The sequence below is a fragment of the Vespa crabro genome, chromosome 13 (genome assembly GCF_910589235.1).
Source record: "Vespa crabro chromosome 13, iyVesCrab1.2, whole genome shotgun sequence".
Taxonomy (NCBI): Eukaryota; Metazoa; Arthropoda; class Insecta; order Hymenoptera; family Vespidae; genus Vespa; species Vespa crabro.
The window spans coordinates 1,995,499-2,020,498 of NC_060967.1; the positions used below are offsets into that span (position 1 = coordinate 1,995,499).

The following is a 25,000-nucleotide window of genomic DNA, read 5'->3' on the forward strand; positions in this document are numbered from 1 at the left end:
GCTTCGTTGCGGTCTATAAATCGAGAAATACAAACACGCAATTATTACGGTGTAAATACATTCACTATTTTGATTCTTAATCATAGATAATTAATCCAAGGTCATTAATCATACGTGTATGTATATATATATATATATATGCAGATTCTTTTTTTATTTTAATAATTAAGCATTAAGTAATTCGAATATTTTTTTTTATTAATGATCATTATTTTTATATTACTTTGTTAAAACTAATTAAGTTCTATAATAAAAAAAACTAACTAAATTCTATAATTAGAAACGATTAATTCGTCAGTCAATAATTTATTCACTTTTATTTGTTTGTTTATGGGATTATAGAAAATTGTTTACTTTATAATATTAATCAATTTATACGCACTTTTGTTTATTTATTTATTTATTTATTTATTTATTTATTTATTTATTTATTTATTTATTTATTTATCATAAAAATTATATTATTATAATAAAAGAAATATATATGTATATGTCATGTGATATAAAAATAAAAAGATCTGTTTTATACGATAGTGTTAAATAAACAAAAAAAAAACAGAGAAAGAAAAAAACAATAAAATGAAATAAGTAATATTATTTACGAAAAGTTGATATAAATTTTGTACTAATTTTTTTCTGTAACAACGACAATGTTAATAATCCAAGAATATTAGTTTTGCCCTTTCGTCTTTTCACCTTCGTTTCCGCCCACTCAACCGAAATTACAGCTTCGAGAATAGCGCCTACTCGTGTGCTCTTTCCTTCCTTTCTTTACATATATATATATATATATATATATATTCTTCTCTTTTTCTTTTTTTTTTCTTTTTGCTTTTTTAAAATGTCGACCCGAGGCGCCAGCAACGAAACCGGAAACGTATTGCCAAAGGATAACTTGGCCTAATTCTATAACACACATTACATAAAAACACGATGAATAATTAATTTTTTATTATTATTTCATAAATATTTTCTAATGAATAACAATTGGAAATAAACGATACGGAGTTATAAATTGAAAGTAAAATTATTTATTTCTCTTTTTTTTTTTTTTAACTATCAAAGCGCAGAAACACGCGTGCAAACAAACAAATAATAATAATAATAATAATAATAACAATAATAAAATTAATAAAGATAATAATAAAATTGTAAAAATAAATCTTTCGAATAATAATTTAGGATCATATTTGCGTCGTGAAATATATTTTCGTTTTAATTCGAAATTGTGATTTTTCGTTGAATCGAAAGGGAAATTATATTTCCTTTCGAAAAGAAAGGATAGGGGGATAAAAAAAAAAAGAAAAGAAAAGAATAGTTCATAGAAGTCTGTCATAGAAAAAAGTTTTTATATCGTTAGAAAAATGTCTCTCGTGGTAACAATTAACAAGAGAAGAGAATTCTCTCGAACGGTAACATAAAATTGCAACGTTTACCATTTAGGTAAAGAACTCGTGAAGTTTCTTCTAACGTCGTTGTTCTTCAGAATCCTCCTCAAGGCTCATTTGAAAAAGATAGAAGAGGACGAAGTGTTCGAGGGACGGCCAAGGCCAAGGCCAGTTAAAGGAAAATCTACTTTTTCTTTATCTTTTCATGGAAAAGAGAAGAAAGGAAAAAAAGAACAACAACAAAAAAAAAAAAGAGAAATAAAAATTAACTTCCTACTTCACAAGAATTATTTGACTTAAAATATTTATTTTATTCATCCTTTAATATTTTTAATGTTTTAAAAACTTTCAAATGTTGTTACATTGAAAATTATTAACTATAATAAAAAAAAAAAATCATTTATGAATTCATTCGATTGACCATTAATTGTCTACGCGTTTGAACGATTTTTGTTTTTGTTTTTTTTGTTTTCTTTTTTTTTTTCGTTTTTTTTTCCATATAAATTTCAAGTATCAATCTAACAAAATATTACTTATCAAATCGTCGTAAATAATTATTAATAATATTCGTATTTAAATATTTAATCGTTTGATACCTAGAGAAGTTATCGATCTAATGAAAAAAAAAAAAAAGAAAAGAAAAAAATAAGAAAATGTTCGATTAAGAAAATAAAAAAGAAAAAAGAAAGAAAAGAAACAAGAAAACAAAAGAAAAACCAAAGAGAAGATAAAAAGCAAAAAAGCGATATTTGTAATTATTTTCAATTATAATATTTTCACGTTATATATGTATATATATATATATATATATATATATACACATACATACAGAAAAATGTCGCTCGTAAAATGAAATTTTCAATGATCGATTATCTGATCGATTCTCATAAAACGTAGATAAAGATTTTCCGATCGATCGATTATATGGGATATTATTATTCGATGGGTAATGAAAAGGAAGGTGATTACAGGCTTTACTAGCAATGCCAGTGTTGCTCTAAGAGAATTTATTTTTAGAATGGTCGTTCCACTGGAAAGAGCAAGATACATGAGTTCGCATGCTTTTTCCGGGAACGACGAACAGCTATTTCACTAGACGTTAATTTCACGTTCATTTTTAAAAAAAGAGAGAGAGAGAGAGAGAGAAAGAGAGAGAGAGAAGGAAGAAAAGAAAAAAAAAAAAGAAAGAGATTTTACAAGATGTCTATTCGAAAGAAACGTCTTCTAATGCCTAAGCAGAACAAACTTTAATGCTTTCTATTTCTTTCTATCACAACTCTTTCTATATCTTTCTTATTCTATCTCTTTCTCTTTCTCTTTCTCTTTCTCTTTCTCTCTCTCTCTTTCTTTCTGTCTTGTGTATCTGTTAGTTGAGCTTCAGGATATATTCTTACTGTTAATTAATACGATCGCTCGTGTCGGGATAGCTAATGTAAATAAGATCGCAACGATGGAGAGATAAGATCAGTGCTCGAGCATGTTACTTGCTCTTTCTCTTGATCGACCATACGAAAGAAAAGAAACATATTCCAATATGGTTATTTTTTTTTCTTCTTTCTCGTTTCCTTTAATCGATTTCTTTTTTTGCCATTTCTACTTTGATTTATATCGGAAAAATCCTTTTACTTGATCCACGTTATAAATATATATATATATATTTTTTTTTAAATAAATTTCTAAGTATATATTGTTTAAGTATATTTATGCTAGGGAAAAGAATTTCTTATTTTACATTTAACATATGTTTTGTTTTATTTTATTTTATTTTATTTTTTTTTTTTTTTTTTTTCCTTTTATTTCATTTAATCGAATTTCATTTAATTTTCATTTGATACCGTTCGATTCGATTTATTTTATTTTATTTTATTTTTTGTTTTCTTTTTTGTTTTTTTTTTTTCCTTTTATTTCATACAATTGAATTTCAATTAATTTTCATTTTAACTTCGTTCGATTCGATTTGTTTTATTTAATTCATCGTTACAATTTAATCGTGTACAATTTAATCGTGTACGATTTAATCGTACGTACATTTATTTGTAGGAAGAAATGATCGTTTAAATTCGCGTGTTTACGTAGTGTGTGTCGATTTTTTTTAAATCAAAAAAAAAAAAAAGAGAAAAAAAAAGAAAAAAAAATTCATTTAAACGAATAATATTATTAATTTGTCTTTATAACAAGACGATATTTCTTTTATGAAATAATTGTTAGGAAAAATTTGCTATTGAATCTGCATGCCAGTTCGTATGAAAGAGAAAGAGAGAGAGAGAGAGAGAGAGAGAGAGAGAGAGAGAGAGAGAGAGAGAGAGAGAGAGAGAGAGAGAGAGAGAGAGTAAGAGAAAAGAATGATAGACTTTGTTGTAAAGGTGTCAGAGAGTTGACAGGAACTTTGTGCTTGAAAGGAATCCACGAGTCACGCCAGAAGGACCGTACGACCCTTTGTCGGGCTTGGCAATTATAAAGTAACGCTTCGAAGGACATTCATTTCCTTCTTTCTCGTATTTTGTAGCGAAAGGAAAAAAAAAGAAAAAAAAACGAAAAAAAAAAAGAAAGAAGGATGATACTTTCTCCCAAACATAAAAAGTCTTTCTTTCTTTCTTTCTTTCATTTTTTCTTTTATTTTTCTTTTTTTTTTTTCTTTTTCTTTTTATTTTTATTTTTTACCTCTCGTAAACCTTACCATCGAATAATTTCTATATTCAATTCTAATCGTAAATTAGAAAAGAATTTAATAATCAAATACATCGATTACATTAATTCCTAATCATAAATAATCAAATCATGAATTTAATCTTTCAATCACGAGAATGTAAAAAAAAAGAAAAAAAAAAAGAAAAAAAGAAAAAAAAAACATTCGATTGATTAAACGAATTAATTCGTCATATAATTTTTATAATTGTCCATGTTATAAACAAATATTTTCATCTAATTAAGAATATCATCATCTTAATCTCTATCGATCGAACAAAAACTAATAATAATAATAATAATTACTAATAGTTTTTAATTCGTAATTTCTTACGATGTTATTTTCATATCGAAAAAAAAAAGGAAGACAAAAAGAAAAAAGGAAGAAAAAGAAGAAGAAAAAATATTTTTTCTCCAATGATATATACATATATATATATATATAATGGACATCTTTGTTCACGTTCGAACATTCACTATAGTTGAGTATACTAAGGTACTAAGTCGTGTGTCAGGGTTTATCTTTACCTATAACTCTTCTCCTAGAAAAGTAGTCGTGGTGGTAGCAAGTCGGCTTATCGCTCTGAGAACCACTTGTTGTTACAACCAGCCAAGACCCCATAAGTCCCATAGGAATGGCCGATTGTGAGCTTTAAACTCCTCTTATGCGGTTCTTCTTCTTCTTCTTCATATTCTTCTTTTTCTTTTTCTTTTTCTTTTTCATCATCTTCTTCTTCTTCTTCTTCTTCTTCGAGCTCGTCGTGACTCTGTCACACAATGCACGTACTCGATTATCTGTGGAATGCAATTACACCTTGCATTTCTCTTTCGAGAATTCACTTCGTGAAAAAAATATTTGTGAAAAATATTTTTGAAAAGAAATTTTTCGATTCTCGTTGATCCGTTTCGATACTATTTTTTCTACGTTATATATTTCGTAATATATTTTTCTTTTTTCTTTTTTTCTTTTCTTTCATTTCTCTCTCTTTCTCTCTTTCTCTCTCTCTCTCTGTCTTCTGTTTTCTCTTTTCTTTTTTCTTCATCAAAAACTCAAATCGATCAAAGAATAATTCTCGATTGTTTAAAAATCAAATTTATTTCGACTTATATACAAAAGTTAACAAAAGTTTTAAGATTTAAATTCGATCGTTCGTTTTTATTTATCATCAAAATTCGATCGTATTACAAACGATGAGAACTCAAAAATTTCTCATAATTAATTATTAAGTTCTTAGGTAATTTTCATTTCTTTTCTTTTTTTTTTTTTTTTTTTTTTTTTCTTTCTTTTAAATCCAACTAAAAGTCCAATTATTAAGGAGCTCTAGTATCATTATTAACAAGCCTAAAAAGTCACGATTTTTGAGATGTTTTCATTCGAAAACTTTTCTCACCCATCATCGACATTTTTTTTTTTTAATTTTTTTCGAGATTGAAAAAGTAACCATAGAAAATCCATAATTGCAATGTCAATTAATTCTCTCAGGAATATTTTCCTATAAATCCCATCCCGTATTTTTTTATCATCTCTCCTTCGATAATAATCCCTACGTATCGATTAAAATTCGTTTGTTCATTCGCTATTGAAAATATTTTATTCGAAGTCGAATGTTCGTGTAAAAATAAAAAAAAAAGAAAAAAGAAAAAAAAGAAAACGAATTACCGATCTCGAAGGATTAATTTAAAAGAGAAAAAGAAAAAGAAAAAGAAGAAAAGAAAAGAAAAGAAAAGAAAAGAAAAGAAAAGAAAAGAGAAAACGTAATATTAATTTATAGATGCGTTTAATTTTCGATATGTAACGCCGGATGAGGAAGAAATTCGTGCATCGATAATCGATTTGAAATTGTTCGTGTGTCACGCATGCACGTGTAATCGAACGTGGGACTCGAGTGGCCTCGAACGAATAAGATAAATCGATCGCGTTCGCGAAACACCGTTCGACGATCGTGTAGAAACGATTGTCCCGGGCGCCGGTACTCTGAGCTTTGTAAGAACTCGTTAGGAATTGACTTTAATGATTTAATTACCACGAGAACGAGCTATATATTCTCTCTCTCTCTTTCTCTCTCTTTCTCTCCCTTTCTCTCAACACTTTTATTTCTTTTTCTCTTACTGCTTCTCTATAGAAGAAGATATTAATTATACTTGACTGGGTTAAACGTTTGTATGGATGCAAAAAAAGTTGGTAATTATCTAATATTTTATCATTCTTATAAAATTCCTTTGCTATCAATTAAATGAGAAAGAAAGAGAGAGAGAGAGGGGGGGGAGAAGGGTGGAGAGAGAGAGAGAGAGAGAGAGAGAGAGAGAGAGAGAGAATGATATATTTTTGTGAAAATAAATAAAACAAATAATAATAATAATAATAGAATAATATTATTCAAATACTATTATTATTATTATTATTATTATTATTATTATTATTATTATTATTATTATTATTATTATTATTATTATTATTAAATATATCTTGTATAAAGATATTTAATATGTCTTGTTTATAAATTATATGAAATAAATAAAAAAAAAAAAAAAAAAAAAAAGGAATTAGAATAAAAATCATTATCGTAGGTAAAAAAAATTGTGAAAGATCGTAGATATATTTTTTTGTTTGCTCTTTTAATTAATAATAAAATATATTGAGTGTAATTTTACTTAGAGAAAAAATATAAAAGTGATATATCATTGGACAAAGATATGAACGATACGAAGAGGGAATGTTATTAAAGATTAGAGAGAAGATTTAGAATAATTAGAAAATAAAAAAAAAAAAAAGAGGAGAAAAAAAAAAAGAAAAAAAGAAATTGATATTCGTATAAAATTAAATTAATAATAATTATAGAGATATGTCGTTTTACGAAGGTAATTTTATTAAAATTAAATTAGTTCGAATCAATCAAATCGAACTAACTAAACAACCCAGTGACGTACTTAATTTACTTGGCATTGATGATGACGGTTTGCAGCAACGTGCACTTAGGAATGAAGAGAATTAATTTTGTCGAGGCTCGAGTGTAATAGGGTACACTATACTTCTTTTCACTAAGAGTGTCAATGGCTTCTTCGTACAAACAGGAGAACGAATGTATGTACGCTTTGATAATATTATCTCGATTATTATATAAACGAACAAAACGATGGACTTTCATAAAGAAAGAAAAAGCTTTCGATAAGCTTGAAATTTTTTTCTAAAAGCAACGTGCAACTTACTATGACTCTTTTTTCCCTTTTCCTTCTTTTTCTTTTTCTTTTTCTTTTTCTTTTACAACAGTACAGTAAAATCCCTTAAGGATTGTAGGATTGTTAGATTTTCTTTCTTTCTTTTTTTATTTTTTTTTTTTTTTTCTCTTCTCCTCACGAAACACCTTTTCGAATTTCTGAATAAATTTTTACAACGAACATTGTCAGAAATTTCTTATTAATCATTCTTCGTAAAAAAGGATCAAAGTATTCCAAAAAAAAAAATTTGCAATGTCCAAATAATATTACAATGGAGGGGGGGGGAGTAGTTGGGAATAGGCGGGAAAATATTTATTATGTCGCACATAAGAATATAATTTTTCCGATAAACGTAATTATATATGATCAAATGGAGGTTAATAAAAAAATCTTTCGAATCGTTCGCATGAAAAAAGAAAATTTTTTTTTAATTATAAAAGACATCATAATATATAAGAGTGATCATTTTTTATTAAAATAATTGTCGCGTGTAATAATTATGATTTATTTATAATTTTTTTTTTTTTTTCTTCCGTGAATAATAAATCCGTAAAGGAGAAAAGAAACGCGGAAGGAAAAAGGAAAAAAAAAGACAAAAAAAAAAAAAGAGACAGAAGAAGAAAAAAAAAAGAAGATAAAAAAAAGAAGAAAAAAGAAAACGAACACGATCTCGTAGAAATATTTTTAAACGGTAGTTACTCTTTCGTCATTGAACAGAAGCGAATGGTGATATTTATTCGTTTTAATCGTTATTATAATTTTAACAAGCGAGCTATCGCGTCATTTCGTGACATCTCGATCTAACGTCAGTATTAACAGTTTGCTTTCATCGGTCGTAGATAATAAATGTACGACAAGAGTAGTTTAACGCCTCCGTTCGATCGTAAGATTCGGTGTCTTGTCGTCTACTAGTGATTTCAATGTACAACACACACATACATATTTATATACATATATGTATAGATACATATATACATAGGTGTTCTTCCTGTTGGCGCCATTGTCTCGCAATTAACATAGCAGACAGCAGTGGGCAGACTAAGAGGTAATACTTTGCATTCGACTTGCGTGGGACATCGAATCCGACATACCACACTTCTATTCTCAAATCTAATTCCATTAAAGGTATTATCGAATAGATTATTGAAAAATAATATAAATCGTTTAATTTGATAGACAGGTAAAATCTATCATAGTGAAAATGATTTATTTTAATTTAAATCGAACAAACTTGATTTCTTTTTTTGCTTTCTTTTTCTTTTTCTTTTTTTTTTTTTTTTTTTTTTTTTTTTTCTTATTCTTTCGTCGAATCTCTCGATTGTCATATTGAATATATCGATCGATACGCAAAAGATTTTTGTTTTGAAAAATTGATTATTACTTTTCCGAACTTTGCCTTTTAAGGTCAATTTTTCTTTTTTCTTTTTTTTTTATAAATTAAAAGACTTTTCATGGCTATCCATAACGATATTCGACTGATCTCTCTTTCTATGATTTTTAATACATATTATTGAACACAGTTATGTGAACAGTTTGAGTGGGTTTTACTGTACTGTTATATAAGGTAACAAATATACTGACTAACTATATCAGCCCACGGTAAGTAAGCATATCTAAGATCCGGTAATACGTTATGGGATTAATGATATTTATTTGCTCTTTGAAAACGATTATTTATGATTTATTTCGAAGGAAAAGAAAAAGAAAAAGAAAAAAAAAAAAAAAAAGAAAAAAAAATCTGTGCGAGATCTAATCGCATTAAATCTAATTCACGCGTACGTACTTAATCGTGTAATTTATTTCGAAATGAATTTTATTTTTTATTCTACTTTTTTTCTTTCTTTCTTTCTTTCTTTCTATCTTTTTTTTCTTTTTCCTTTTCTCTTTACAAATCATATCTACGATTTGTTGTTACGAATATTAATAGAAATCAATGACGATAATCGTGACTATAATTTACTTTTATATTTATATTTCAAACGAGATGAAACGTCGGTCTTATTTGTATTAATACATTTAAAAGTTTAAAGGAAAATGAAAAAAAAAAGAAGAAGAAGAAGTGGAAGAGGAAGAGGAAGAGGAAGAATATAAAAAGTCGACGAAGATTTTCCATCAGGTGTTTTATGGCTTAGGATTTTTTTTGTTGTCATTTCTTTATTTTCTGTTTTTTTTTTTTTTTTTTTCATTTTAAGAGCCAAATACTTCCCCATCGCGTCGGGTCAGTGGCTTTCTCTCTCTCTCTCTCTCTCTTCGTCTTCTTTCCCTCTCTATCATTCACAATGTTGTTTCTTTTATGGCGTGTAAGTGGGAGGAGCAAAGGAGAAGCGAAAGTATCGAGTTTGAAACGATATTCGAAAAGGCCGGAGGACTATTAGTCACAAGGACCACCGTGTGTGTGAGTGGATTTCTCGTATATCGATATGCCAGTCCTAACTGGACTTTGTAAACACCTTATCGTTAACGTGCCAGAGAGCTTTGGACCCTTAAAATAATAGTCCTTCGAGTTACTCATTCATGATACGTGACTGAACATGAAAATTCTTATGAAATCGTAAGTGATCATCATTATGTCTCTAATACCTCATCTCTCTATCTTTCTCTGACTATATATATATATATATATATATATATATATATATATATATATATATATATATATATATATATATTTATCTGTCTGTCTGTCTAACTTATTTCTTCTTTTCTTTTTATCTTATGTTTAAAGTGCATGAGAAAAAAAAAAGAGAACGATCTAAAAAAATTCCAAGACGTTATCGAAAACTACAACAACAATTGAAATATCATCGATATGATTATTTTTCGGTAAGTATGAAAGAAATGTAAACCAAATATTATTAAAAGAAATGGAAAGAAAAATAATAATTCTCTGTATAATTGTTCTTCTAGTATGTGAAAGCAGTATTCAAGAGAATTCCTTGTTACAAGGATGGACAAAATTGGAAATCATAAAAATATTCGAAGATATGGGAAGAATTGGAAATTAAAAAAATTGCTGTTCAAAGGATATGAACTATTATTGGATATCGTTGGACTTACATCAAACAAACTGGAACGAAAGGATTGCAATGAATTTCGACATGATGTATATAATTGGATAACACAATTATTTTTAAATGCGATGTAACAAAGTAGAATACTCGAATTGTGAATAATAACATAATGTAAAAACTTTAGGATACAGATTATATTACATTACAAACATATATATTTTATTGTGATCAACATATTTTCTGTATATTATACTAAAAGTGAAAATAAATATTCAAAAATCATAAAATTCAATGTGTTCTCTATTAAATTATACCTATATTACATCTATCCTTATCCTAATATATACTTATCTACTATATAATAAGCACATCTTACCGAAAATAAGACTAGAATAACTTATATACTAGTTTCGTCCTACATGAATCAGAACAGAGTGTAGTATGATGATACCAATCTCGCTTACAAATTCAGCGACCTGGGTTCGAGACACACCAAGCCAACAAAAATATTTTATATAAATTCCAAAAAATTTCTTATTACATTCTCGAACTTCAACGCCATCTCTCTTCACACATCAAGTAAAAACATAACATTACAAGTAGAGATTAGCGGAAAAAAATTTCAGGGCCATCCATAGTTAAAATTTTCGGTTATGAGAAATATAACTTTTTGAACAAGAGAATAATACAACATATCAAGAGGTGAAACGCGAAATCGTGCCATTTCTTCACGCGTCATGTGATCCTGTTACAAATCCAGTTTTACGGACAATATTTTAGTTGTTCCTATAATTTGGATTTTTGAACAGGAGAATATAACTTACCAGGAGGTAGTACGCGAGAACGTGCCGCCTCTTCGCAAGTCATATGATCCTGATACAAATCCAGTTTTACGGGAAAAATTATCGCGGTACTCTATAATTTGAATTTTCTAACAGGAGAATAGAACATACCAGGAGGTGGTACGCGAGAACGTGCCACCTCTTCGCAAGTCATATGATCCTGATACAAATCCAGTTTTACGGGAAAAATTTTCGCGGTACTCCATAATTTGAATTTTCTAACAGGAGAATAGAACATACCAGGAGGTGGCATGTTCTCGCGTGCCACCTCTTTGCGCGTCATGTGATCCTGTTACAAATCCAGTTTTACGGGAAAAATGTTCACGCCCCCAGTAATTTGGAATTTTCAACAGGAGAATATAACTTACCAGGAAGTGGCACGTTCTCGCGTGCCACCTCTTCGCGTGTCATATGATCCTGTTACAAATCCAGTTTTACGGGAAAAATTTTCGCGGTACTCCATAATTTGAATTTTCTAACAGGAGAATAGAACATACCAGGAGTTGGCATGTTCTCGCGTGCCACCTCTTTGCGCGTCATGTGATCATGTTACAAATCCAGTTTTACGGGAAAAATGTTCACGCCCCCAGTAATTCGGATTTTTGACAGGAGAATATAACTTACCAGGAGGTGGTACGCGAGAACGTGCCACCTCTTTGCAAGTCATATGATCCTGATACAAATCCAGTTTTACGGGAAAAATGTTCACGCCCCCAGTAATTTGGAATTTTCAACAGGAGAATATAACTTACCAGGAAGTGGCACGTTCTCGCGTGCCACCTCTTCGCGTGTCATATGATCCTGTTACAAATCCAGTTTTACGGGAAAAATGTTCACGCCCCCAGTAATTCGGATTTTTGAACAGGAGAATATAACTTACCAGGAGGTGGTACGCGAGAACGTGCCACCTCTTCGCAAGTCATATGATCCTGATACAAATCCAGTTTTACGGGAAAAATTTTCGCGGTACTCTATAATTTGAATTTTCTAACAGGAGAATAGAACATACCAGGAGGTGGCATGTTCTCGCATGCCACCTCTTTGCGCGTCATGTGATCCTGTTACAAATCCAGTTTTACGGGAAAAATGTTCACGCCCCCAGTAATTCGGATTTTTGAACAGGAGAATATAACTTACCAGGAGGTGGTACGCGAGAACGTGCCACCTCTTCGCAAGTCATATGATCCTGATACAAATCCAGTTTTACGGGAAAAATTTTCGCGGTACTCCATAATTTGAATTTTCTAACAGGAGAATAGAACATACCAGGAGGTGGCATGTTCTCGCGTGCCACCTCTTTGCGCGTCATGTGATCCTGTTACAAATCCAGTTTTACGGGAAAAATGTTCACGCCCCCAGTAATTTGGAATTTTCAACAGGAGAATATAACTTACCAGGAAGTGGCACGTTCTCGCATGCCACCTCTTTGCAAGTCATATGATCCTGATACAAATCCAGTTTTACGGGAAAAATTTTCGCGGTACTCCATAATTTGAATTTTCTAACAGGAGAATAGAACATACCAGGAGTTGGCATGTTCTCGCGTGCCACCTCTTTGCGCGTCATGTGATCCTGTTACAAATCCAGTTTTACGGGAAAAATGTTCACGCCCCCAGTAATTCGGATTTTTGACAGGAGAATATAACTTACCAGGAGGTGGTACGCGAGAACGTGCCACCTCTTTGCAAGTCATATGATCCTGATACAAATCCAGTTTTACGGGAAAAATGTTCACGCCCCCAGTAATTTGGAATTTTCAACAGGAGAATATAACTTACCAGGAAGTGGCACGTTCTCGCGTGCCACCTCTTCGCGTGTCATATGATCCTGTTACAAATCCAGTTTTACGGGAAAAATGTTCACGCCCCCAGTAATTCGGATTTTTGAACAGGAGAATATAACTTACCAGGAGGTGGTACGCGAGAACGTGCCACCTCTTCGCAAGTCATATGATCCTGATACAAATCCAGTTTTACGGGAAAAATTTTCGCGGTACTCTATAATTTGAATTTTCTAACAGGAGAATAGAACATACCAGGAGGTGGCATGTTCTCGCATGCCACCTCTTTGCGCGTCATGTGATCCTGTTACAAATCCAGTTTTACGGGAAAAATGTTCACGCCCCCAGTAATTCGGATTTTTGAACAGGAGAATATAACTTACCAGGAGGTGGTACGCGAGAACGTGCCACCTCTTTGCAAGTCATATGATCCTGATACAAATCCAGTTTTACGGGAAAAATTTTCGCGGTACTCCATAATTTGAATTTTCTAACAGGAGAATAGAACATACCAGGAGGTGGCATGTTCTCGCGTGCCACCTCTTTGCGCGTCATGTGATCCTGTTACAAATCCAGTTTTACGGGAAAAATGTTCACGCCCCCCCCGTAATTCGGATTTTTGAACAGGAGAATATAACTTACCAGGAGGTGGTACGCGAGAACGTGCCACCTCTTTGCAAGTCATATGATCCTGATACAAATCCAGTTTTACGGGAAAAATTTTCGCGGTACTCTATAATTTGAATTTTCTAACAGGAGAATAGAACATACCAGGAGGTGGCATGTTCTCGCATGCCACCTCTTTGCGCGTCATGTGATCCTGTTACAAATCCAGTTTTACGGGAAAAATGTTCACGCCCCGAGTAATTCGGATTTTTGAACAGGAGAATATAACTTACCAGGAGGTGGTACGCGAGAACGTGCCACCTCTTCGCAAGTCATATGATCCTGATACAAATCCAGTTTTACGGGAAAAATTTTCGCGGTACTCCATAATTTGAATTTTCTAACAGGAGAATAGAACATACCAGGAGGTGGCATGTTCTCGCGTGCCACCTCTTTGCGCGTCATGTGATCCTGTTACAAATCCAGTTTTACGGGAAAAATGTTCACGCCCCCAGTAATTTGGAATTTTCAACAGGAGAATATAACTTACCAGGAAGTGGCACGTTCTCGCGTGCCACCTCTTTGCAAGTCATATGATCCTGATACAAATCCAGTTTTACGGGAAAAATTTTCGCGGTACTCTATAATTTGAATTTTCTAACAGGAGAATAGAACATACCAGGAGGTGGCATGTTCTCGCGTGCCACCTCTTTGCGCGTCATGTGATCCTGTTACAAATCCAGTTTTACGGGAAAAATGTTCACGCCCCCCCCGTAATTCGGATTTTTGAACAGGAGAATATAACTTACCAGGAGGTGGTACGCGAGAACGTGCCACCTCTTTGCAAGTCATATGATCCTGATACAAATCCAGTTTTACGGGAAAAATGTTCACGCCCCCAGTAATTTGGAATTTTCAACAGGAGAATATAACTTACCAGGAAGTGGCACGTTCTCGCGTGCCACCTCTTCGCGTGTCATATGATCCTGTTACAAATCCAGTTTTACGGGAAAAATGTTCACGCCCCCAGTAATTCGGATTTTTGACAGGAGAATATAACTTACCAGGAGGTGGTACGCGAGAACGTGCCACCTCTTCGCAAGTCATATGATCCTGATACAAATCCAGTTTTACGGGAAAAATTTTCGCGGTACTCCATAATTTGAATTTTCTAACAGGAGAATAGAACATACCAGGAGGTGGCATGTTCTCGCGTGCCACCTCTTTGCGCGTCATGCGATCCTGTTACAAATTTAGATTTGCGGGATATTTTTCTTCTCTCTCTGTAGTTAGTATTTTTAAACAGGGGAATATAACTTTCAAGGAGTTGAGACGGTTTTCAGGTGTATTTAATGAAAAACACATTTGGTTTCTGTTCATATAAAACATTTTTATTTATATTTTTTCCATCTGGAATACATGAGAAATACATTGCATTCAATAATTATACAACTAGTCGCTTTCGATACAGATAATTTGCAAGTAATATAATAGGTGCTTTTTACAAAATTATATAATTATTTGTGAGATAACGCAATACAATGCATTGTTGGTCTTTAAGTACAGCTATAATGAAGTTTAACTCTCTCTTTCTCTCTTTTTTTGTCTCTCTCACATACTCTCTGTCTCTCTCATTTTCTCTCTTTCACAATGCTTTATTTTACAGATAATTGTATTTTATAATGTTACAAATGATTTCCGATTATTCCATATCCTCTTGATGATAATTCTGTATTCTTTGTATTTCTTAAATTGATGGTCCGATGATTTCCAAGTGTTCCCATCCTTCTGATAAGATTTCATGCTGCTTTGATGAACTCAAAGAATAATTATATTATCCAACGAAGTGTACCATGACTCATATTGAAGTTAAACGATTTGTCGTCCACGGACAGTTGACTTCCGTGCGTGTGCCTTCATATGGGACTCCTTTGTCTTGTACAATATTCTTCCCCCGTCAATCTCCGGTCAATCTGAACGTTATTTCTCTTCCAATGAATTATTATTAATACGATGATAACGAGCTCGTATTCTCATAGTATTTAATGGATGATCCTGTTCAGTCAAACGAGAGGCACTCTCGATAAAAACACTTGGTTTCTCAAATCTCAATGTAGATTATCTCTGTAACAAGACGAAGAAATAGAATTAAAAAAAAAAAAAAACAAGTACTAAATAAATATTAAAATTATTTGAAAAGAGATCCATATTCTATTGTAACGTTAACATTAGAAAAAAAAAAAAAAAAGAAAAAAGAAAAGAAAAAAAGAAGAGAATAAAAAACTGATTTAAACGAAGTAGTAAAGAAATATTGTAAAATTGTTAGAAAAGATTGCATTCGCGTTATAATATTGATAAGAAAAAAAAAAGAGATTAAAAAAGAAAAGAAGATATTTGCAAAAAGACTGTTAAGGAAATTTTCATGATCTCTAAAAAGGATCGTAGTCGTTGTAGCACTCTATCTGCTTCTTCGTCATCGGTCCTCCTAATTTCTCTTTCTCTCTCTCTCTCTCTCTTTCTCTCTCTCTCTCTCTCTTTATCTTACTCACGCACAAGCGTATATACAAAAGCAGAGATTTCTCGTTGGAGTCTTCTTAAGACTGAGCACGAGTGACTGATGACGACGGAAATAACTCTGTTCTATCTTTCCTTAGTACGAGTCCACGTGTGTACCGTAAACTTGCTGGGACGTTCCAGCGATTTGCATGGAAAACATCCTATATTTATATGAAACTATAACAAATATAGAAAGAAATATACAGAGAGAGAGAGAGAGAGAGAGAGAGAGAGAAATAGGGAGGAAAAAAGATAGAGAAAAAGAGACATAAATAAAATTTCTCAGAGATACAAATTATCTATCCTTACCTTTAAGAAACGTCGAATCGCGATCGTCGTTTACGGTTCCCAAGAGAAAGCATCTTCATTTTGGAGTTAAGAGGAAGTTGTTAGCTCGCCAGAGATGACCTCATGCTTCCGGGAACTTAGCTCTGATGTTAGCTGGCAATATTGTATAATCTGTCATCTTTCTCTCTCTCTCTCTCTCTCTCTCTCTCTCTGTCTCTCTCTCTCTGTCTCTCTCTCTTTCTCTTCCACTGCCTTTTTTATCTCCTTCCCTCTTATCCCTCGTTGCAGCATTTATCTGCAACTATGAATAATAAGTTAAAAAAGAACAAAAAAGAAAAAAAAGGAAAAAAAGGAGGAAGAAAAAAGAGAGGGGAAAAAAAAAGAAGGAAAGGGAAAAAGAAGAAGAAAAAAAAAGCAGAAAGAAAGAAAGAAAGAAAAAATAGAGAATCTCGTTATTAATGTTCAACGAAAGATCATTTTTTAATTTAATTCATTGAAATTGCACGGAATGAAAGAAAAAGTATGAATTGAATTGATGAAAAAAAAAGAAGTATGAATTGAATTGATGAAAAAAAAGAAGTATGAATTGAATTGATGAAAAAAAAAAGAAGTATGAATTGAATTGATGAAAAAAAAAAGAAGTATGAATTGAATTAATGAAAAAAAAAAAAAAGAAAAAAAAAAGAAAAAAAAGAAGAACTTTCTGCTATGACGAATATCATTTCTTTATCGGTATCGTAAAATTTAAATATACTTTTACAATATATACGTATCTCGTTTATATTCCATTCGAAATAAGATGATCGATCGAGCTCGATCGCTATCGATGATTCTCAAATGCTTTTTTCTTTAACCTGATCGTTAGTAGGCAGGTTGGTTGATGTAGCCAAGAATGCGTTCGATATCGTGTTGTTGAAATCAAGTCAAGAGGAGGAAACTATATAACCACCGATATTCACGATAATCGGTCCCTCACTCCTTTTTTTTCCTTTTTTTTTTTTTTTCAAGAGGGACGAAAAAGAAGAGAAAAAGAGGAAAGGCGAACGGCGGGGGGGGGGTTGGGGAGGAGCAAAAAGGAACGAAGAGCAATAAGTAAAAAAAAAACACACACACACACAAACACAAAGAAAAAGAAAGAAAAAAGAAAAAGAAAAAAAGGGAGAAAGAAAAAAGAAACCCGGGTGGAGAGGGAAGGAGGAGGAGGAGGAGGAGGAGGAGGAGAAGGAAGAAACACGAGAAAATACGATCGATCTGGAATACCTCATCTCCTTTTCTTCTCTCTTTAGCTTCGAGGCGTCGACGTCGTTCAAACCCCATCATCATCATTTTGACTTGATACTCGAGAATACATTCGCCCGGTCCGAGCGCATGCGCGCGAGCTATTATCTTTTGAAGCTAAAAAAAAAGAAAAAGAGAAAAAAGAAAAAAAGAAAGAAAAAATTAAAAAGGGAAATAAAGAGAAATAAAGAGAAAGTAAAAAAACAAAATCAAATGAAAAGTCATTTTTCAATCGACTTCGATCATAATCATACGAATGAAAATATTCTAATTATTAATTTCACGTAAATTTATGTATATATATATACATTGATCATCATCATCATCATCATTGCTATTATTATCTTTATTATTATTATTATTATTATTATTATTATTATTATTATTATTATTATTATTATTATTATTATTATTATTATTATTATTATTATTTTAAAAGTGGAGTAAGTATTAATTTACAAGTCTAATTTATATACATATACATATATATATATATGTATATATATATATATATATATATATATATATATATATACACATTATTTACATACATTCGAATAAATCATTTGCATATGTAAATCAATAGTATGATGTAATTCGAAAGATTTCGATTCGTTGTTAGTTGGAAAGAAAGAGTGAATAAGAAAAAAAAAAAAGAAACAAATAAAATAAAAAAATAAATAGAACAAATAAAACAAAACAAAAAAAAAACAATTAGGTAGCATATAATCTCGCGTTTCTCGCGTGCCTTAGCACCTATATATATGTATATATATATATATATATATTACTAGTAAGAGAGAACGTTACTCTAACCTGTTCGCGGGCGTGCTCACTCTTCTCTGGAACCTCCTGCGAACCTGTTCGATGCTTTCACGATCTCTTCTCCTGGCGCGTTCTCGCGACCACAGCAACCTGTTTGCGCCTGCGACTTGCTTGGATCGATGATCTTACCTTGCCTTTCTGTCAAAACCTATCGCCTGCGTATCGCTTCCTTCGATCTTTATCGACTAAGAGAGAAGAAAGATTATCTTTTGAAATATCTTTAAAGAGAAAGAGAAAGAGAGAGAGAGAGAGAGAGAGAGAGAGAGAGAGAGGGAGAGAGAGAAAAAGAAAATTATTATTATTATTATTATTATTATTGTAAAAATGGAGCAGGTATTAATTTACAAGCTTTGAATTACATACATTACAATGTTCTTTATATACCTATGTAAATCCCCAAAAAGAAAATTATTATGAATTTATTACTTAAATACCAATTGCTTAAACAGAAACAACAATTATTATTATTGTTATTTGTTATTGTTATTGTTATTGTTATTGTTATTGTTATTGTTATTGTTATTGTTGTAAGAACAGAGTACCATTTTACAGTTATAATTTGTTTAATAATCTCTATTGCAATTCTTCTTTGTCTATCTACTTATAAATCTCCTATAAAATTTTAATGAATATATTTTGTCATAAATCTTGTCTAACACTATCGTTAATTATCCATCTATAAGTAAGAATCCTGGAAGAGATCGTTAAGGGACGATTATTACAGGTTTGAGAGGAGAACGATATGAAAGTCTATTAAAAACATAGCTTATATATATATATACATACATATATATATATATATATATATATATATATATACATAACTAAACATCTAATCTTATTTATTTTCTATTTTGTTTCCAGGTCAAATCGGTCCACACGGGACAAGCAAAAGCCTAAAGAATAGCGGTCTCTTTCCGTCAACCTTTAATGTCGCCGCTAAAGCTGAAATATTTGTTAATGCAACCTGCGGCGAGGATGGGCCAGAAACTTTTTGTAAACCTTCGGAATCGTCGAGATGTGCCGTCTGTGATTCGAGAAGTCCTGACCCAGGAAAAAGACACAATATCAGCCATGCCTTAGATTCTAATCCCGGTAGATGGTGGCAAAGTCCTACCTTAGCTAGAGGAGATAATTACGAATACGTCACTATACTTCTCGATCTTAAACAAGTTAGTACAAATTTTATATGTTTTTCTTTTTTCTTTTTTTTCTTTTTTCTTTATCTTTTTCTTTTAATTATCACGTTAATTCAATTGATGCAAAAAAATAATTAAAATTTAAATTAATTAACGTCTTCCGTAAGTTCGTCATACGTATATATAGGATGGACCAAAAAAAAAAAAAATAAATAAAAACAAAATAAAAGAAAAGAAACAAAAAGTTTTCGTTCGGAAAATTTTTAAGGCACAATTAATTCAAACAATATTATACAACGAAAATTGATTATAATATTTTTCGTTCGTTATAATAACTTACGATTTATTATTATGACGTCTGTATGATCCTTTATTATTTATTATAATATTCTTTGTTGCGTTATGATATCGAATCTCAACGAATAATTAATTAATTAATTATTATACGAAACAAATCGATACAATTAATAATTGTAATAAAAATTATTTTTCATTCGTACGATATAGAAAGGGGATTATTAAGATAAGAAATAAAAGAGAGAAAGGGTGGGTAAAAAAGGGATGAAAATAAAAGAATGAACAAAATAAAAATAATAACGCGAAGAAATATTAAATCGAACGATTAATAAAAAAAAGAAGTAAAGGAAGAAGAAAAAAGAAAAAAAAAAAAAAGAAAAGAAAAAGACCAGAACTTCTTTCGATCTATATCATAGATCAAAATCACTTTTTATGTCGGCTTCTGAGAGGCACCCGTAGCAACGTCCTCATTATCGTGAGCTTCTTCACTCGGGAATTTAAGAGAAAAGAAAAAGAGAAAAGAAAAAGAGAAAAGAAAAAGAGAGAAGAAAAAAAGGAGAGGGGAAACAAAAAGAAAAAAAGAGAGAGAGAGAGAGAGAAATCAAGGAAGAAGAAAAGGAACAACAGAAGAAAAAAAAAGAAAGAAATAAGAAAAGATGACCACGGTGCTCGTTAAAGGTAGTTTTTCGCCAGTGGCCTTCACGATTTCTTAAAGGGCCTCCAAGAGAGAACCTGAGTCAGTTTTATACCTGCGAACAACAACGTGAGATTCTTAGAAAGAACAATTTCTCTCTCTCTCTCTCTCTCTCTCTCTCTCTTTCTCTCTCTTTTTCTCTCTGTATCGCTCGTTTTATCGTCCCTCAGCATCATACTACTTCACTTTTCTCCTTTCTATTATTTTACCCTCTGTGAACCGACAAAAGGGGCATAAATTGGAAGGCAAAGAAATGAAGTTAACGAACGTCCTAAAATACGGTCTTATGATTTCATTAGAGTCTTTCATTTTCTCTTTTCGTCGCGTTAATTGCTCTCCCCACTTTCATTTTCTGAAGAAAAAAAAAAAAAAAAAAAAAAAAAGAAAGGAAATAAACAATCGTACGACAAGTTGTACGAAAATGTAAGAACGCATGAAGAAAAAAAAAGAAAAAAAAAACTAAAGAGAAAAGAAAGAGAGAGAGAGAGAGAGAGAGAGAGAGAGAGAGAGAGAGAGAGAGAAACAATCGTACTTCGCTTCTAATTAACGGGAAGAAAGTAATTTGCTTTGGAGGAAAGAAAAACAATTAAAAAAAAAGAAAAGAAAAAATTGATGAAATAAAGGAAAAAAAAGAAATATGTCAAGATATACGTCTCGTTAACTATGAATACACCTACGCTTATGTTTAATCGCCGAAGGTTGGTAATTGATACTTTAATAAGAGGATAAAGCTACACGAAGAACATGTACATCCTTTAATAATGAACATGTTAAGATAGGCGAAATCTCGACGTGTAATTAGATGGACGAGTATATTGCCTTAGAGCTTTCTACTTCTTCTTCTTCTCTCTAATTGGTTCCTGATTGCAAAGCTAATCTCTTACGTATTCGTCTTACGTATTCCACATATGTATGCATAATATATATGTACATATATTTCTATACATATCTATATGTATATGTATATATGTATATATGTATGTATTAATGTAAGTATATCTTAAGAGAAATATCAAGATACTCTATACTTTATAAATGACGATTTCTTGATAATGATTAATTAAAAAGGCTCGTTGCTTTTATTATCCGATATGCGATAAACGTAGCCGAGAAGAAGATTTGTATCTTCGTAACTTGAAATTTTCATACGACAATTTCTAATTATTTATGCGGCTATAAATTTTAAGACGGATTTTATATCGATCGGGATTATCTTTCTGAGATCTTAATCATTATGTATAGATAGGTTGATATACACACACACACACACACACACACACAAACATATATATATATATATATATATATATATATATATATATATATATATATGTATCGTATTTCATTCAAGTTTCAAATTAAATGTTAAAACTAACAAGATTGATATTAGAAATATGATTTGAATCTTAAATTGACAATTTCAATACCACATGCTAGATTTATAGATCGAGAAGGAAAAAGTTCTCACTTCTTCGTTTATTTTTTATTTTTTTTAAATTTTTTTTCGTTTTTTTAAATTCTAATTTCAATTTTTTAATATTATAAACATGACGTAAATCGTAATGTAATATAATTTTCCTCAAAAATTCGACAATTTCGATATCGCAAGTACAATTTATATAGATCGATATATACAATTGTTAATTAATAATATAAGGAGTATTAATTTTTACACTTTTTACATATATATATATATGTTTTTTTATTTTTATTTTCTTTTATTGTTTTTGTTAAATATATTTGTTCCGTCGATTATCAACGATGCGACATATTTTAAATTCGTTTTATTAGTGTCGATCTTCCATCTCGTTTGTTTCGAACTCGCTGACAAGGATTTATCGTGTTGCATTGTGATACAGAGTAATATAAATCATTCGACTTGCAAGAGGAAGAGAGAGAGAAAGAGAGAGAGAGAGAGAGAAAGAGAGAGAGAGAAAAAGAGAGAGATGAAACGTCTGGTGGGTGGTGCGATACACGTCGAGAAATTTTTCAATCGTAGAGTATGGATATCGCGAATGATTATGCTAATCGACGGATAAGCAGGGCGCAGAGAGAGAAAGAAAGAAAGAGAGCGAGAGAGTGAAAGTGAGTGTGAGAGAGAAAGAAAGCATATTTATGAGTCTCGTTAACATTCATTGCGCTTATTAATTTTATGACCGGCCAGATCCGCTTATATTTTTTTCTTTCGATCAATGAACTCTCATATTTCGTCGATCTCTGATCTTTCTCTCTCTTACACACACACACTCTCTCTCTCTCTCTCTCTCTCTGTCTCTCTCTCTCTCTCTGTCTCTCTCATACTCTCTGTCTCTCTCATACTCTCTCTTTTAATTTGTTTATTAATGTTTAGCGGAAACCTGGAATTTCTAAGATATTTACATAAATATCTTAGAAATTTCGTTATTAACATAAGAGATATCAACGTAGCGTAATTAGAAAAAAAAAGAAAAAAATAAAAAAAAAAAAAAAAGAAAAAAGGTATCTTTGTCGGTTCACCATTGAATATCTATATCAGATCGATATTCAAATCTATAATAATATTTCAATCATTTAAATATTAGAAACACGCTAGAAATCTTTTCCTATACTTTTCCTTATCTGTTTTCTTTCTCTGTCTTTTTCCTTTTTCTTTTTTTTTTCTTCTTTTTTCTTTCTTTTTTTCATTATCGACGAATTTGTACCATTCGAACATATCTTGAATACTTTTCTTATTTCTTTCTTTTTTTTTCTCTTCTCTCTCTTTCTCTCTCTCTCTTTCTCTCTCGCGTAACAAGAAAAACGAGAACAAACAAGAATAATAAAAATAATAATAATAATAATAATAATAATAATAATAATAATAATAATATTAATAATAATATTAATAATAATAATTAATCGATTCTATAAAGTATATCATTTTAATTTCCTTTTTCTTTTTCTTTTTTAAACACGTAATACTCTTTGATATTAAGTATCACGTATATAATATTAATAAAATTATAATATTATATACGTGGATATAATATTAATAAAATTCGTATAATTCCGAGCAATTCGAAAATAAATTCGCGATGAAAGAATATCGTCGAACTATTTTTTAATTCTTTCAAAAAAAAAAATATATATATATATAGCTTTTTTTTTTTTTTTTTAAATAAAAAAAGAGAGAAATAAACGAGAGGAAGGAAGGAAGGAAGGAAGGAAGAATACATGGTTCATCGACTTCAAAATTATCCTATTACTATATCCAACGAGAGATTACGTAACAAACTCGAAACGTTTCAGCTTGCTCGTCGAGCTATTCGCGGACTCTTAGGGAAAAGAAAACGATAAATGAAAAAGAAGAAAGAGAAAGGATGGAAAGGGGAGAAGAGAATAAAAAATAAAATTAAAAAAAGAAAAAAAGAGGAAGAAAAAGAGAAAAAAAGAAAATATTTGCAAAGAAAATCACTTGGGTGGTTCGTCGATGTTACGTTTCTAACTTTAAATTTAAACATCTGTTAACGCTACTGATTGGCACGGGAAGACGAGTCACCGGCCTGATGACTAAAGGCAAAATAAAAGTATATATATATATATATATATATATATATATATATATATATATATATATATATATATATATATATAAAGAACAAATAGAAAAAGAAAGAAGAAAAAAGAAGGAGCAAAATGAAAGAAGAAAAAAAAAAGAAGAAGAAGGAACGAACCTCCCACGTGAAAACGAGTAGCAAAATAAATTAATTCGTTCGTACCTAAAAAGGTTCCACGGCGTTCAGAAAGATGAGAGTAATGGTAGACACATACAAATGATTAACAAACATGAACAGTGATTACCATGGCGGCCTCTAACGCGACCCCTTTTGTACAGAGAGGAAAGGAGTGGCTTTAACTTGAAAAGAGTATTACACGGATAAACTGCTACTAACTTTGACTCTCTTGTTCTCTCTCTCTCTCTCTCTTTCTCCCTTTCTCTCTCTCTATTTTTCTCTCTTTTTCTCTTTCACACACGCACTCTGTCTCAATCTCATTGTCTCTTTTCCCTTTTTATTGGATTCTTCCAACCCTCCTCGTTATAATTGTACATTAATCTCCCCCTATTTCTTACCATTTTATTGCTCCAAACTGCATACCTCCCGACACTATTTTTATTTCTTTGACATAGTGAAAATAAATCATTTTGATATATGTACATTTCCACTGAGTGAAAAAAGTGATCTTTTATTTTTATCTTTTTTCCTTTCTTTTTTCTCTTTTTTTGTTTTTTTATTAATTTTATTTTTGTAATTCGTTCTTTCCTTTTTTTCTTCTTTTTCTTTTTTTTTTTTTTTTTTTTTTTTTTTCTTAAATGGATCGAATTAAAAATAATCTTTAAATATTAACAATCATTGAACAATATTATCACGATTATAT

At 30.9% G+C, this 25,000-nt stretch overlaps 1 protein-coding gene and 1 long non-coding RNA gene across 4 annotated transcripts in view; one reads left to right on the top strand and one right to left on the bottom strand.

Moving 5' to 3' along the window:
* The window catches only part of LOC124428778 (laminin subunit alpha-2), a 125,096-nt gene that overhangs the window by 11,203 nt on the left and 88,893 nt on the right, over window positions 1–25,000 (top strand). For both annotated transcript variants that reach the window (XM_046973273.1, XM_046973274.1), the window contains exon 2: window positions 19,340–19,647. In XM_046973273.1, the coding sequence (XP_046829229.1) occupies window positions 19,340–19,647 (308 nt within the window). The remainder of the gene's footprint in view (window positions 1–19,339; window positions 19,648–25,000) is intronic.
* Window positions 14,749–25,000, bottom strand: part of LOC124428781 — a 16,284-nt gene continuing 6,032 nt past the window's right edge. For both annotated transcript variants that reach the window (XR_006943289.1, XR_006943288.1), the window contains exons 2-5: window positions 18,467–18,660; window positions 17,633–17,767; window positions 16,394–16,673; window positions 14,749–15,652 (exon numbers count right to left, since the gene is read on the bottom strand). This is a non-coding gene — a long non-coding RNA (uncharacterized LOC124428781). The remainder of the gene's footprint in view (window positions 15,653–16,393; window positions 16,674–17,632; window positions 17,768–18,466; window positions 18,661–25,000) is intronic.